Source organism: Canis lupus, chromosome 27 (genome assembly GCF_003254725.2).
Source record: "Canis lupus dingo isolate Sandy chromosome 27, ASM325472v2, whole genome shotgun sequence".
NCBI classification, from domain to species: domain Eukaryota; kingdom Metazoa; phylum Chordata; class Mammalia; order Carnivora; family Canidae; genus Canis; species Canis lupus.
The window spans coordinates 34,360,202-34,376,522 of NC_064269.1; the positions used below are offsets into that span (position 1 = coordinate 34,360,202).

Genomic DNA, 16,321 nt, shown 5'->3' on the forward strand with positions numbered 1-16,321 from the left:
AGGCAAGTGTCATCTCAGTATTATTATAAAATAGTTTTGACTTTGTAGATCTCCTTCCCCAGGGATTCCTGGACCACTCTTTGAAATACCTCAGCACTAGAAAACTTATGAATTTTAGACTAACTTTAAAATATTTGGAGGTTGATGATTATAGTGATCATTCCTCAGTTATGTGTGAGATTATAATGGATTGCAAATAATCCCACTTGAAGTATCATATATGAGAAAACTTCTTTCTGTCTTACAGTTTTGCAAGTCAGTAAATCTAAATGTAATGTAAAAATTGTATGCTCTGTTTAGATGGTATAGTTTACAGATTTTATCTATTAAAAAGTGGTTTGCATATGTTAATTAGTAAATGAGCTTCACTCAAGTGTGTTTGTACTTTTGTGTGACTATTGTTTTTGTCACTCCTCTCCCTCCTGTTCTTCATATTTGAAGAACCCCCAACATGTTCTCCTCAGCAGTTTACTTGTTTCACGGGAGAAATTGACTGTATCCCTGTGGCTTGGCGGTGCGATGGGTTTACTGAATGTGAAGACCACAGTGATGAGCTCAATTGCCCTGTTTGCTCAGAGTCCCAATTCCAGTGTGCCAGTGGGCAGTGTATTGATGGTGCCCTCCGATGCAATGGAGATGCAAACTGCCAGGATAAATCAGATGAGAAGAACTGTGAAGGTATCCGAAATTCCTGGGGCCTGGTTATTTATTCTTTTTTTTCCATTAACATTGGATTATTCGAAATTCAGACTATTGCTTTGGCTCAGTGGTAGTTTCGGGGTTTTTTTCATTTGACATTATTATGACATTATTATGACATTTGACATTATTTGTTTAAACATATTAGCATATTCCAAATTGTTGTTTTAATCCACTTAACATGCATAAGGTTTATATACTTTAGTAAGCTTTGCAGATTGAGAGATGAGGCCCAAATTTTATAGACTTTCAGTATGTAAAAATAGGGCAGCCCGGGTGGCTCAGCGGTTTAGCACCGCCTTCAGCCCAGGGTGTGATCCTGGAGACCCAGGATTGAGTCCCCCGTCAGGCTTCCCACATGGAGTCTGTTTCTCCTTCTGCCTGTGTCTCTGCCTCTCTCTCTCTGTGTGTCTCTTGTGAATAAATAAATAAAATCTTTCTAAAAAAAAATAGCCTGTTTCCAGTGAACTCTGAATTAGTGGATTTATTACAATGTAAAATAATTTCATCTCTTCCTCTTTGCACCACTAACTTGTAACATGGTGAAAATGAACAAATTCTTTAGAATTTTTTAGTTTTAAGAAATGCATGTAGATAGAATTCTTTCATTCTTAACAGAATTATTAGTGAAAGATGAATTAAATGTAAAAGAACAAAACAGGAAATTTCCTGTTGGATTTCTTTTCCACTCTTTTTTCTCTACCAATGGAAATCCCCAGAGAATAATTTTTAAGTTATATTTTAAAGTCTAATTTGTTTTTCCTTTGCACCCCGAAAGTACTTTTTGACTCTTGCCAGAGTTTGACTTTACATGCTAGTAAAAATAAGAAAACTATTTACATTGTTTTCTCAGTGCTGTGTTTAATTGATCAGTTCCGCTGTTCCAACGGTCAGTGCATTGGAAAACATAAGAAATGTGATCATAATGTGGATTGCAGTGACAAATCAGATGAACTGGATTGTTGTAAGTAGGACTAAAACCATATATATTACTCTTACAGGAGAATTGTTAAAATACTTTTTCTTTATGGGTAAGTTTTGCTTATAATTAGTATTTCTTTATTAAGAAAGAAGCATTAGGGCATTTGGGTGGCTCAGTCAGTTAAACGTCCAACTCTTTGAGCTCAGGTCACAATCTCAGGGCATGAGGTTAAGCCCTGAGTCTGCTTGAAATTCTGTCCCTCTCCTTTTGTACCTCTCCCCACTTGTGCTCTCTTTCTCTCTAAAATAAACATCTTTTAAAAAAAGGAAAAGAAACAAGCATTAATGTTAAGCTAGTTATTTGTAGAAGGATTTTTTATGTTTTGCTTTTAATAATTCTTTAAAGACAGCAGTTTTCTTGGCACAAAAATCTTCACAGAAACATTTAGGAAAGCATCAGAAAAGAGTAAATATTATTTTGCCACAACTAAGTTAGGAAATTCTCAGACCATTTAGATATGTAGAAATCAGTCAGTGGTATAAGCTTGAGCTTCTGAGCATTAGCCCATGTTTATCATCTCTCATTTTTTTCTTGACCTGTTTCCAGCAGTTTCTCAGTGACTTTAAGAGCTTCCTTAGAATACAGACTAAGGATTTTTGGCTAACATATATACCCCTATGCCTAAAGACTCTAGGATACCTAACCCATAGTTTCTTCAAGGTTCATAACTACTGACCAATGTCCTGATATAAAATACATCCCAAATTGATAAACTTAGTTCTAAATGGAATTCAGCATATGGCAGGTCTACCCTATCAAACTGATTTAATGGAATTTAGGTAGACTTCATTTAAAAACTCTTTGCTTGTAATGAAGACATTATGCTAGTATTTTACAAAATTCAAATGGGAGCCTTACTAAGACTTTTAGAACCTATTCATTTGTTCAGCAAACTTTTATTGGTTCCAGTACCAAGTTTTTCAAAGTCCTCTATGGTTGAGGTACTAGTGAGAATAAAGATTTTAAAGCTAAATAGAGAATGGATTTGAATTCTAGCTCCACCTCTTACCAGCAAATTATTTGTTGTTAAACTTTAGTTTCTTTATCTTTAAAATGAAGATAATATTGAACCTGGTGGTTGTGAAAAGTTTAAACAATTTAATGTATATAAGATCTATATAGCCTGGCTCATAGTAGATACTATTGATCAAGGAGTGTGATAAGTGATATTAAATATGGTATAATAGAGATCCGTACAATAGAAGCACCAAAGAGAGAGTGGTCAGATCTTCATGAATGAAGATGGGGTTCATCAAGGAAGATTCTTAGAAAAATAGTGCTTAAGATTGGGTCTTGATCGGTGAATAGGGTTAATTATACAGATAAATGGAGAGATTGCATTTCAAGCAGAGAGAATATGCTATTCAAAAGCAGAGTGAAACAGGCAGCTTTGTGAAACTACATGTAACTGGGGCTGCCAAAATATAGGCTGTGTCTTGAGGATGGGTATCAGTAAGATAACATACTTAAAGATGAGATCATGGAAGACTTTGCTTTTCTTCTAAAGAACCTAGACAGGATCCAGAATAATGAAGAGCCATTGAGAAGCTTAAGTAAAGGATTGGCATGGCTATGTAATTGTAAAAGCTGTAGAAGTAGGTGGATTGGAAGTATAAGATTATAGGCAGGGAAATGTTAGATTGGGTGCTTTCACACTTTTTTGATCACATCAAGAGGAATACAAAGATGGGGTGTACACATAAACAAAAAGTTTCTTCTTTGAAGAAACAAAAGAAACCTATGACAGTACTCACCCATATTATGTAGAATGTATCCTGAAGTTTTCTGTTTTAAAATGCTGATTGCGACACACTAAATTGTTTTCACTATCTAATGACTTACAGCCTCTGGTTTAAAAATGCTTAGGAGGAGGCTGTTGTAGTTCAAGCAGAAGATAATTATCTAGATCAAGAGGAGCAGTGGTCGTAGAAAGGAGAGGATAGATTTCAGAGTTACTTCAGAAAAAGAGTACAAAGGGTTTTGTGACTAGATGAGTTGATAAATTTAGGTTGACTCAGGTACCTCACTGCTATTACTTAGACTATATAGCAGGGATTAAAAACTAAAGGATCATTCCATATTTGACTGCAGATGTAATATTTGGCTGGTACAGGTTTTTTATTAATTTTTTACAATTTAATTTAAATGCTTTCAATTTGCCCCAGGTGCCATCCTTTATTTATGATCTAATTTATCCCTGAAGCTACAAAACATGTCAGATATTGGTGAAGGTGAAGGTGAAGGCGGTGTAGATAGGTTGCATTCAGGTTGTCAATGGGCTATCCCAGGATGCTGTTGATGATTGTATGGGTCCTTAGATCAAGAGAAACAGTTTATTAGCTGTTTCTGAAACTGGCCTCTTCAGTTTATTAAAGATAGTTAAAACTGAGGCAGTGGATGAAGTTTCTCAGAGTTCAGTAGAGGAAAATAGCAGGAGATAGAACTCTGGCAAGCACCTACACTTAACGAGACAGAAGAGAAGGAAGCCAACAAAAGGAGACAGAGAAAGAATGATCAGAGATAGTAAAACTAAGAGAGTGGTATTTTGGAAGGATATCGATTAGACATTTTTGAGTAGTTAACAAGAGGCATCCGTATTGAATGTTTAGAGAGGTCAGCAAGAGGAAGAGTTCAGTGATTATGGCAAATAGGAGAACTTTGACCTCTACCAGACAGGTTTCACTGTGGTGGTGATTTCAGTGAGCTAAGTAATGTGACCCAGAGACTAAGAGTTGGTGAGAGTGGATATAAACTATTCTTTCTCAAAGCGTGGCATTAAAAAGCAGTGCCAAGGCACTAGAAAGGAATAAGAAAGCTAGATGGCTGCTCACAAGGACTAGAGAGAGTCAGTACCCGGAGTCCGCAGACAAAATATGTAACTGGCAGCCCCTGTGTATTCTGTAACTTAGGGATATCCTTTTTCTCTGATTTATTTAGTCTGTCAGGGAGCAAGTTTAGCTGTGTGGGTGGGAGACTTTAAGGTAAGATGAAGCAGGAGGAAGGTTTTTAAAAGATCTGCAGTTGTGGGGCCCCTGGGTGGCTCAGCTGATTGAGCATCTGACCCTGGATTTCCGCTCTGGTTATGATCTTAGGGTTGTGAGATCAAGCCCCTTTGTGTAGGGTTCTCTGCTCAGCAGGGAATCTACTTGAGATTCTCTCCCTCTCCTTCCCCTCTTCCCTGCTCACCCTCTTGGTCTCTCGCACTCTTTTTCAAAAAAAAAAAATATATATATATATAATGTGTGTGTGTGTGTATATATATATATATATATATATGTATGATCTGCAGTATGAGATAAGTCTGACTATTCAGAATGGAAAGATTTTCCTTCTAAATAGAAGAGTGACACTAAGTTTGACAACCCTTTTGCTATTTCCCTTTACCTATAATATTGATGCCCCCTGCTTCTAAAGCTTCAGATAGCTTAGGGATTTAGTTAAGCTGAATGCTGTTGGCAGGGTCTTCCTCTAGTGCTCTCATGCTCTGGCCTTTCTAAGTACTCAAGTATCAGAGACCTTACATTTCTTGCCCTCAAGATTCATCCTGAAGTCACCAACATATTGGGCCTCAGAGCTAATGCTCTCTTTAGCTTCTAATCTCACCTTCACCAGGCCTGTATGTCACTTTTCAAACCTAAAATCAAGCTCAGAGCTGGTTTTTGGCTTCTTCATTATGCCAGGTAAAACATTTGATGACTTTCCTGGGTCCATCCTTTTTGGCCCTGAAATTCAAAATAACCATGTTGTTTTATTATATACAAAATGAAGTAGGATAAATTTCGTCTATGTATTTAGAGCTTGATGTTTAAATCTATAATTCACTTACATCTTTGTTTTTATCAATTTACAGGTATACTTTTCAATGTATTATTTTATTTCTGTCTTCACTTAAGGATAGTTCATTTTGATTTCTAATGATATTTACCTGTATACCCATGGGGCATGGTGTAATGTATTCATAAAAACAAACAAAAAAAAATGGCTGTAACTTCCCTAACTCACATTCTATGTAGAGGCCCTCTTTTTTAATAACTATTTTGAGTCTACAGTTATTTCTCCATTATATAACTGTACTGCATTCTCATTTTAGATCCAACTGAGGAACCAGCTCCACAGGCCACCAATACAGTTGGTTCAGTTATTGGAGTAATTGTCACCATTTTTGTGTCTGGAACAATATACTTTATCTGCCAGAGAATGTTGTGTCCACGTATGAAGGGAGATGGGGAAACCATGACTAACGATTATGTAGTTCATGGACCAGCTTCTGTGCCCCTTGGTTATGTGCCACATCCAAGTTCTTTGTCAGGATCTCTTCCAGGTGAGTTAAGACTGATTGAGAACCAAGTCTTGGTTCCTGGCAAGATTGCCAAATTTCCATTATGGAAACAGGATATTACCTAGAGTCTATTTCAAACTAGGCTACTTTGGGTTTAAAAAATTATAAGAATATTCTCTTTTAGCACTGTTTCTTTCTATGAAAGGATATAAAGCAAATACATAATACATGCATTTATATATACCTACTGTGTTTATTGCATGTACTTACGTATATTGCATTTCTGGATGTACTCTACTGAAAGTGAATAGCTAGACATTTGGTGAAGAATCATAAACTACAAGTCCTTTAGATGCACTACCAGGGGACCTCAGTACTGCTGAGTCCATGAATTAAAGGTGGCAAAAAAAAAAAAAATAGATATCCTTTTCAGCAGATTTGGAAATAGCTGGGTGATAGTAGGGAGGGATATATTATCTATTAGGGTTTATTTAGGTGTGTAGCCAAGTAGCCAGAAATTCTATGTACTTGGGTAGACCATATTGCTCTAGGAAAGTATGGCTTTCTTTTCAATACTTTCTGGTACCCATAGTGAAAAGAAGCCTTTTTTAAAAATTAATATGGAGAAGGAGGCATCAAGCAAAAGCTCTCAGAAAATAACTTATTCTGGGTGTTAAATCTAAGTAAACAAATAGGATTTTGAAAATGTTAATGATAATGGTTTCTTGTTGCTATACCTATTTTCAGTTAGTGAAACATGGGAAATCAACTTGGAAAATAATAGAATATCTTCTTCAGCATTGGTGGTTGTGATACCAACAACATTTGCATCCAGTAGATGAAGAAGTAATCTTCCATACTTTATATTCATGTCTTTAAAATTGGATTTAGTTTCATTTTGAGCAAATCTATTGTTTAATCTATCCTACTTTGCAACCTCCACTCCATAGTCCATTTCTTTTGCAAACCCTCTAAGGTTGAAAACTTCCTATTTTGAAAAGCTCTGCTTCTGTCCTTGGAGAGAAGGGGTGGGAGCTATTTACTTGGCCTTATTCTAGGCCACTTCTCAGTAGAATACGTGTTCACTTCTAGAGAATATTCATTTCCCTTCTCCATTAAGTATTTTCAATTATTATTAGGAAAAGAGGGCTTAAATTGTTTTGAAATCAAACTGTTAGGCTATTGGTATTTGTAATCTGAGTATTGAATAAAAATATTTTATGCATGGAAGTAATTTTTTTAGATCTTACTCATCTTCAGTATTTATCCTCCTCCGTTTTAGGAATGTCTCGAGGTAAATCAATGATCAGCTCCCTAAGTATCATGGGGGGAAGCAGTGGACCCCCTTATGACCGAGCTCATGTCACAGGAGCATCATCAAGTAGTTCTTCAAGCACCAAAGGCACTTACTTCCCTGCAGTAAGCAGTCTTGTTTTCCTTTGTTTCACTTTGAACACTAAGATAAATAGGATCCTAGATTTTTAAGTTATTTAAATGAGGGTACTCAATGATGGTAATATAAAAAGTTTTTTTAGTATAGAACTTAGGCATATAGAGATCACAGATAGGATTTACCACCACCATGTGAACATTTTTAAATCTTTAAATTTGCCAGCATGTTTGTAAGCACTAGACAGTAATTTCATAGTTTGGGTAAAAGTAGAACTACTGAGTAGTATCTCCTGAGGCTTAGACTCTTCATTCTGTGACCTCCCCATAAAGGAAGCACACCTGGTATTTCTCCTAAGTCAGTAATGTTTCTCTAAACATTTATAATTTTAAAAAATCAGAACCGAACTGTACTGAACTTAAAACAGTGACTTACAGATTTTGTTCTAATCACCTTGCACTGTTCAGCCATGATGAAATTGTGTCTTGCGAGGGGTGGAGACCTCCTCCCTACTCCTAAAGCACTATTTGAGGCCAGTTCTTTGGGAAAGAAGGTTGTGCTAACCCTGTAAAGGAAAAGAGTACTAACAGGTGAAGGAAGAAAGTATAATGGTCTTTATCTGTCAGAGACTATTGTTATTTTAATAATTTAATTACTTTTCCATTTAGATTTTGAACCCTCCGCCATCCCCAGCCACAGAGCGATCGCATTATACTATGGAATTTGGTTATTCTTCAAATAGTCCTTCCACTCATAGGTCCTACAGGTAATACATATCTTTCTCTAGTATAATCAAAGTATTTATTAAAAGAAAGAAGTATTCTAGTTGTGGGTTTGATGTAGCCCTGCATAAGTAGATGCTGGTCACTGAGAGAGAATAGGCATCTTGTCAGGTAATGTTAATGTTGCCCCTGCCATATATCCTTTTCTTTCAGGCATTATACATTTTTTAAAAGAAAATCACAAATGCTGACTTTTAGAGTAATAAAGCAGAGCCCCTAATTTTTTGGCAATATTCTAAGGAGAAGTCACCCACCAAAATAACTGATCTTAAAATAGGTTACTGCTCCAGTTAGATTTGATAGATCATCTAGGAATGGATTATTGACTTAAGACTGGTTCAGAGAGTTGGGAGAGCTGTAAAATAGCGGGGGCGGGGCGGGGGGGGGGGACTAAGATCATGGGAGTTGAGAGAAGTTGAGAGGTTCAAGCCCTTGCTTCACATGCTTTATTGTGATCTGGAATGAAAAATTTCTCACGAAGTTGCTTGGAATAAATCATGACTTAGTAGAATAAATGAAATATATTTGTAAGACAAAAGGGGAGAAATTATGCCTTTCTGCTGCTTTGTGTCTGTAGAGCAGGTGACATACTAGCGTATTAGCGCCTTCCTTTTTTCATCTTCTTTCAAAGGCCAGCACAAAGTTAACAGTTTGACAATCTCTATTTGAATGCTGAGTGCTATGTTTATTGGCATCCCTCAAGTGCCTGTTATCCTCTAGTTAAGGTCTTTCCTAGACTTCTAGTCAAATTGTCCTGATACAACTTTACAGATGTATAGAAACCAAGTGGAAACTGTTTATAGTATCTTATTCAGAATTCACATTTCAGTTTATAGAAAACACTATTTGAGACAGGCTTGATTATGAACTGATATTTTTATGTTTTATTGTAAATGTTGCTTTCCTTGCCACTGGTTTGTTCTAAAAAGGCAAAATAAAAAGCAGAAACCTGGAAACTTTAAAAAAAAACAAATGAAAGACATAAAATTTTACTTTTAAAAAGTTAATTTCTTTGGGGCACCTGGCTGGCTCAGTTGGTAGAGCATCTGACTCTTGACCTCAGGGTCATGAGTTCAAGCCCTGCGCTGGGTGTGGAGCCTACTTAAGAAATAAGTAAGTAAATGTAAATTAATTTCTTTAAATTGAATAAAACATTGTTTGATTAAAATGAACATAATTGTAGCAAAAACATTTCTTATTGGACCATTTCCCACGTCTTAAATTAGGCCGTTTCTTTCTTCTGAGTCACACTTTTCATCATTTGTTGAGATTTTTGTCCAGACTGGAATATAAAAGAATTTTGTTAATTTTCTTTTTTCTTAGCTCTGTTTTATTTTCCCCCCATGAAAATGGAAGTAGTGGGCCTTTTAAATGTCAGGCCAAGAAATTTCACCAAGACTCAATGTGTGATTGAACAGAAAGATAAAACCTAAAAAGTACTATGACATCATGTCAATATTGATAGTAAAAACACTTGAGAACCTGCTCAGCAGGTCATGTAACTTTTGGTCTTTGGCGGCCATTGCTTTTGAGGCAAACCCTCAGTGATATCATATGGTTATATCTTGGGATAGTATCTTGTGGCACGCTGTAGCACTGGCCGTTTTATGAATTGTTACTTCAGTTTTACTTGTACTCTTGGCCCTCTCTTCAGTCACTTTGGTGACAAAGCATATGAAGAAATCTTGATTGGGATAAATATGAAATTATGAAATAAGATCAGCTTTACTATATTTAGAATATGAGGTGTATGAAGTTACAGATAGAGGTAGAAATGATAGAAAAGCTATCACTTTTAGCTCTTTTCACTAGTGTGTTCATGGCTTCTAGGTGCCTTTTTTATTAGTCGTGCTGCAAATTTGATTAACAGCTATAGATTACATGAAAATGTAGAACAATTAAGTATAAGAAATAAATTAGGTCTCTGAAATACATATTAGAAAGTAGGTATTTAGAATAGATGATGATGTTAGACAGTATACTTGTCTATACACAGGGGATCAAAACTCTTTTCCCCAAACCACAGCACTTTCTCTTTGCTGATAGTAACAGTGATGGGATAGATATGCCCCTTAGGCTGCCTACCAAAATTCAGTCAGGCTTGCACAATATTTGAGTTTTAAAGAGAGAATGAAGTCTTCAGACATCATAAGTCGTTCATTAAATTATAGAGCAGTTAAAGGATGTTAAAGGAATACAAACATGTTTGAGTAGTATCAAATATGTAAAGACCCACTCTTCTGACAGACTCTGGAACAACAGAAATTGTTGAGATCCATCCACTATGTAGACTAAATGCAAAATGTGTAATAGAGTGCCAGAGGTGATCATTAAGTATAACTTTGAATAGTTCTTTGCTATCCGGTGATATGGTTTAACTTAAAGATGTAAGTAAGAGCACATCCAGAGACTAGGTTGAGTTTATTACCTCTGCATTCCCATCCTATCCATTTTTAAATGCCTCTAGTCACATTTTATTTGCAAATATGAAATATATGCTGTCTTCCTTAATTGGCCATTGCAAATTACCTCCTATTATGTACAAGTTTAAATATGTAAAAGTTTAAATTGAAGGTAATAGCATATTACCTTCAAAGTGAAGTTTACATCTAGTATGTCTGTATTCTGAGAGGGAAAACTGCTTTTCTATAAAACTAAATGTCTGCCTGTCTTGATTTCCCCCATGCCAGCTACAGGCCATATAGTTACCGGCACTTTGCACCCCCGACCACACCCTGCAGCACAGACGTTTGTGACAGTGACTATGCTCCCAGCCGAAGAATGACCTCAGTGGCAACAGCCAAGGGCTACACTAGTGACTTGAACTATGACTCAGAGCCTGTGCCCCCACCTCCCACACCCCGAAGCCAATACCTGTCAGCAGAAGAGAACTATGAAAGCTGTCCACCTTCTCCATACACAGAGAGGAGCTACTCTCATCACCTCTACCCACCGCCGCCCTCTCCCTGTACAGACTCCTCCTGAGGAGGGGCCCTCCTCCTCTGACTGCCTCCAACACAAAAATGTAAATACAAATTTGATTGAGATCTGGAGGGGGGGAGGGAGCTGTTAGAGAAAGATGAGGCAGACCATGTACAGTTAAAAATTATAAATGGGGTAGGGAATACTGGAGATATTTGTACAGAAGAAAAGGATATTTATATATTTTCTTAAAACAGCAGATTTGCTGCTTGTGCCATAAAAATTTGTATAAAAAATAAATTTGTACTAAAAGTTTTATTTTTGCAAACTAAATACACAAAGCATGCCTTAAACCCAGTGAAGTGACTGAGTACAAGGGAAACAGGAATAATAAAGGCATCACTGACCAGGAATGTCTAGGCTTTATTGATACCAAAAAAAGAGAGAGTGAGAGAAAAAGAAGAAGAAGAAAAATTTAAGTCCATCTCAGAGAAGCAAACCATAGATACTTGGAAGTAGCCAAATAGCCTTCGTGTTAACTAATATTTGAGGGCCAACAAGTTTAAGAAATCACGAAAGGAAAAAAAAGGAATTAAAACTAACTTTGGACAAAGGGCTTTGTTTTCTTTAGGAATCCAGTTATTTTAGTGAGGAAGATAGGTATTTATAAAAATCCCTTCTGAGTGTTGCTATTGTAGGAGATCAGCTGTCCGGTAAGATGGTGTGGGGCTCTTTGTGTGTGCAAGTCTTCTGTCCCTACCTTAGAACCCACAACCTCTGTCAAAAGAATTTTTTCTCTAGGTGTTTTTACCTTGCTTCCTCACCCAGCAACCTACTAGTAGGCCATTTTGCCAAGATACACAATTTATTCAAAGCTTTTTATCTGAGGATTGATTACATGGGATTTTCTAAATTAAGGTTTCATTTTAATATTTTTACTAGCTCCATTCCTCTGTAGGCTTAGCTCTTCAATTTGACTGCTGTTTTTGCGTAATGATCAAAGGTTAGACATATTACTGTTCCTCTTCCAAGATTGTTTTAATGCTCATTAAAATCTCTTTTTACAACACATATAGGCAATGTTTAAGAATTACAAATTTAACCATTATGTTTTTGTTGTAAATTAATCATATATCCTTGCAGTACTTTCAGCATATAATATCACAATATGAAATCATTTATATATTTTTTTTTCCTAGTAAAACATTTAAATATGTTCCGGTTAGAGACAATCTATTTAAAAAGAGAAGTTTTTGTTATCATTAGGTTTTCCCTTTATTAACTGTTTGACATTTTCATGTTCTTTAGGCCAATTTTTCTCAGAATGATGTCTACATACATACCTCTTTTAATTTGTGACGTGAGTTTAATATCTTCCTGTTATCCAATGTGAATTTTAGATTGTTTTCAGATTATCCACAAATTATTCCTATACTCACTTCTTATATATTTTTGTGTGTTCTCTCTTATCCCATTATGGATTAAGAAGATTTAACAAATTTACCAATATGGATTTAATGAGAAGGCCAACCAATAACTTCTCAGCTGTCAGAACTTGGGTGGAGGGGAATAATGGAAGGCTCTTCCATGACCTGCCTGACCTGCGTGGTACTCGGGCTGCTACATCTTCAGCTCTTAGGGCTGACATATGGAATGATTCTAGCACTGCTCTGCCACCTTGCCAGAAGTTAGCTTCCTGCTTTTTACATGTTTCTAGCACTTCTCTGCTAAAACTGAATGTGTTTTTAAACTAACGTATTTTTACTTTTAACAGATGTTGGTCAGTTATTGAATGATTTTTATTTTATTTTTTTTTAATTCTGCCTTGCTGAGGCCTCTCTGGATTTCAGGGCCCAAGAGAAAACAATGAAAGAAAAGATTCAGGATTTTGGCAGAGGCGAAGTAAGTTTTTAAGCAATTAAAAATACCTAAGGAAACTAATTTTTTTAAAGATAGAAAAAAATGTGGTTTCAGAATAATGCTTAGATTGTTGGGGACACCTTATATTAATCAGGTGCACTTGATTTTGCATATAAGTTAATGGTTATCCATCAGTGTCTTGCATTTCATCAGGCAAGCATTAACACTTCCTGTTGGCGGTCACAGTGCTCACAGTCTAACAGAATGGACACTGGAGTTGCATTCTGTGACATGGGGGCCTTTGATGCTTAAATGAAGATGGAAAGGTTAGCAATAACTGGGTATCAATTAGAATTTGAGAATTCTATATGTTTACATTTTTTTAATGTGCATCTTTATCCGGTGGGCTTCCCATGTGGAAACTTGCACTATAACGAATTAAGAAGAATATTGCCTTGTTATATCTCAGTCCAAGTGCTTGTACTGCGATGGCAATGGCCTCTTCTTGCAAAATACTGATTTGTGTGCCAATTTGTTTGAAATTATTTGAAGGCGGTTCCGCTTAAACTCAAAATCCTCTTTCTGGGGTAGTTGAGTTGGATTCTTAGTATTTGGGGAGGGTACCTTTAAATGAGAGAATTATCAGAATTCAGCAAGATTGGCCCTCAGGTTACATGGACAGTTAAGCTTAAGTAAACTATCTTGATGATTAAACATAAGTTTAATTGGAAAAATTGAAGATAAAAAATAAACATGAGCACAAGTCAGGAAAAAGTAGAAAAGGGTGTGGAATTTACTTTATTGCTATATTAATTATCATGGGGGAAAAAGGAATAAAATATTATTAGATTCTTTAAATACTAAAGTATATAATTTTGAACATATATCTTAAAGTATGCCTATTTACTGATATGATTAAAATTATGAGAAATGAGCTCTAGCAGAGTATACTTCTTGTGCACTATATAATAGACTAGTCTTCACTGAGGGTAGTCTTTTATAACTCTGAACTTTAATAATTTGAACTTACCTCCTTCAGAGCCCTGGTCTTCTAAACAGTGGCCCAAGGGATTTTGCTGCTTAAATCAGATAATGGTATATTCACAAGAAAAAAACAGAGTTAAGGGATAGAATTTGTCAGTATTAATTTTTGTTTCATGAAATTTTATTCTGCCTTTGATATTTGCTGCCGCTCTTCTGTAGTAGCATACATGAGATGTTTGTCTAGCAGGAAATTATTTTAATTTTAATATAAAATACTTCATGATATACCATCAAGAGGTATATGACCTTTGAGAACAACTATTCTAAAGGGATGATATGTGTTTAGAAATGAAGACTGTACAGCACATTTTCACCTTATCGGGCAATAATTTGGGAGCAGAGCTTTTGAGCAGTAAAATTTTAGCGTGGTTGAGCATTTGAAAATACTCTAAAGTCAGTAATTTGTATAAGGCCAACTCCAGCTTTGATAATACATAAATATAGACACCATCTGCATTAGGTAGCAATTAGTTTTGGGGTAAAGTCTTTTAAGTTTTGCTGTAAAGACCTATTAATGAAGAATACTTCACGCAGAGTTAGTAGCTGAGTCACCTAACCTATTAATGAATTCCTGTGCCAGCAATTATAATAGTCTACTTCTGGTACCAGAGAGGCTTGCTTTCAGTGAACATGCTTCTCTGTGATAGTTGTGCTAGTATAGTCTTGTGCCGAGATTCAATTCCTAGAACTGTGGTTTTTAAAATTTAAAACAACTTAAAATTGCTTTTTCTCTTGCATGGGAAACTTGCCACTTCATTGATTTGCATGCCATAAGAGCTGTGCATATTGGTTACCATTAAACATGTAGCAAAATTCAGTAACAAAAGTCTTGGGCTTTTCATACTAATAAGCTTACATGACATACCTAGTATGTTTGAGGTGTGGCTATGAGTATGTGATTATCAGTTGGCCAGCAAATGTTGGGCATCCACAAATGAGACTATATACTAAGTGTAGACAGGGACAGAGTCATAAGTGTATAATCAAGTATTGTTTAAAACATATTCTCAGAATTCTTGAATTTAATTTCATTTGGTATTCCTTTCTTTATTCAAAGCCTAAAATGAGCCAAGAAAAATAACATGATTTTAGAAGTACTAGTAGCTGTATATGTGGTTTCTGATTTCTGGGATGTAATCATTTTGTAATATTGTCTCAAAATTTGGCGTTTGAAATTTTCAGTTTTAGGGGATATTTAACATCTATAGTTTCAAATTTTTAAATTTATGAGCATTGTAAATCCATATACTCAGGATATTTCCCTTGGACTTGATTCTACACCTGAGTAGAGTAGAAGGAGGGGAGTAGTCAGTAAGTTTTTAGCTCTTGCCCTCCTTCAGTCCAGGAACATTTTCCTCAGTTTTTCTTTTTCATAAGGCATCCTTAAGCTATGATTAAGTTTATTGCTGGAAAAAATCCTCATGACTTTACAGATAGAACTATAAACTATGTGATTTCTTGTACTCAGAGGATAGACCTAACAAAAATTAACTTTCAGATTTTCACCATTACCTAGGGTTTACCCAAAAGTTTACACCAAAGATTTAGAGACAATGTGCTTTTGCTTAACTGTCCGGTTTTTCTTTTTAAACAAATATAACCAGGGCAGGGATATATAGATACATGTCTAAATATGAATATTGAAAGGAAAAGAAAGTGAACAAATCTAATTTTACATGAAATTAAATATCTGGGGTTAGTAGAAAAATTTGAAAAGAGTTAAGAGGATACCAAGAAGCTTAAGCTGGACTAGCCTTATTTGCAAGTGAAGGATCTGGTGCTGCTTTCAGATGTTTATCCTTTGTGTTTTAAAATTTTTTCTTAAGCTTTAATCTTTGTTATTGTCTTAAAGTCAGCTGGTGTTTCTTGTTCATGGACTTTGGTACGATGGTGCTTTGCAAGGATGTATTTATATTTTAATGGCCAACATTTGGTCAGCCCGTGTCCACTATTCACTTCCCCCTTTTTGTAAAATAAGTGCTTTAATTGTAAAATGTATAAAAATACCTTGTATAAATTCCCTTTTGATTATTACAATAAGCTGAGTTGTAACAAATGAAATGTTGATTTTTATAATAAAACCGTGGAAAGTAAAAGTGTCAGTTCTTTTTAGCAAGAAATTAAAACAGCTGACGGTGCTTTGATGTGACTTGTGTTTCAGAGGAAACAAAACCCACCTTTATTGTTTGTACTTCAAATAAAATACAACCTTGGAAGAGAGGGTTGGGAGGCCTATTGATTGCATAGTTCAGTGTTTGACCATCCTTGTATTGAGAACAGGGAATAAGGAAAACGTTTTGTGCTTCCTGCTCTGGCTTCCAGTCAACTCCTGGAAGGAGCCTTGCTGTGGACTCCAAACATCC

The 16,321-nt window shown here is 35.7% G+C and overlaps 1 protein-coding gene across 2 annotated transcripts in view; it reads left to right on the forward strand.

The window, feature by feature from the left end:
• LRP6 (LDL receptor related protein 6) overlaps nucleotides 1–16,054 on the forward strand; it is a 162,252-nt gene extending 146,198 nt beyond the window's left edge. For both annotated transcript variants that reach the window (XM_025455110.3, XM_049102219.1), the window contains 6 exons: nucleotides 442–678; nucleotides 1,553–1,663; nucleotides 5,772–6,002; nucleotides 7,243–7,379; nucleotides 8,019–8,116; nucleotides 10,823–16,054. In XM_025455110.3, coding sequence (XP_025310895.1) covers nucleotides 442–678; nucleotides 1,553–1,663; nucleotides 5,772–6,002; nucleotides 7,243–7,379; nucleotides 8,019–8,116; nucleotides 10,823–11,117 — 1,109 coding nt within the window. In that variant the 3' untranslated portion in view covers nucleotides 11,118–16,054. The remainder of the gene's footprint in view (nucleotides 1–441; nucleotides 679–1,552; nucleotides 1,664–5,771; nucleotides 6,003–7,242; nucleotides 7,380–8,018; nucleotides 8,117–10,822) is intronic.
• Nucleotides 16,055–16,321: the final 267 nt, after the last annotated feature.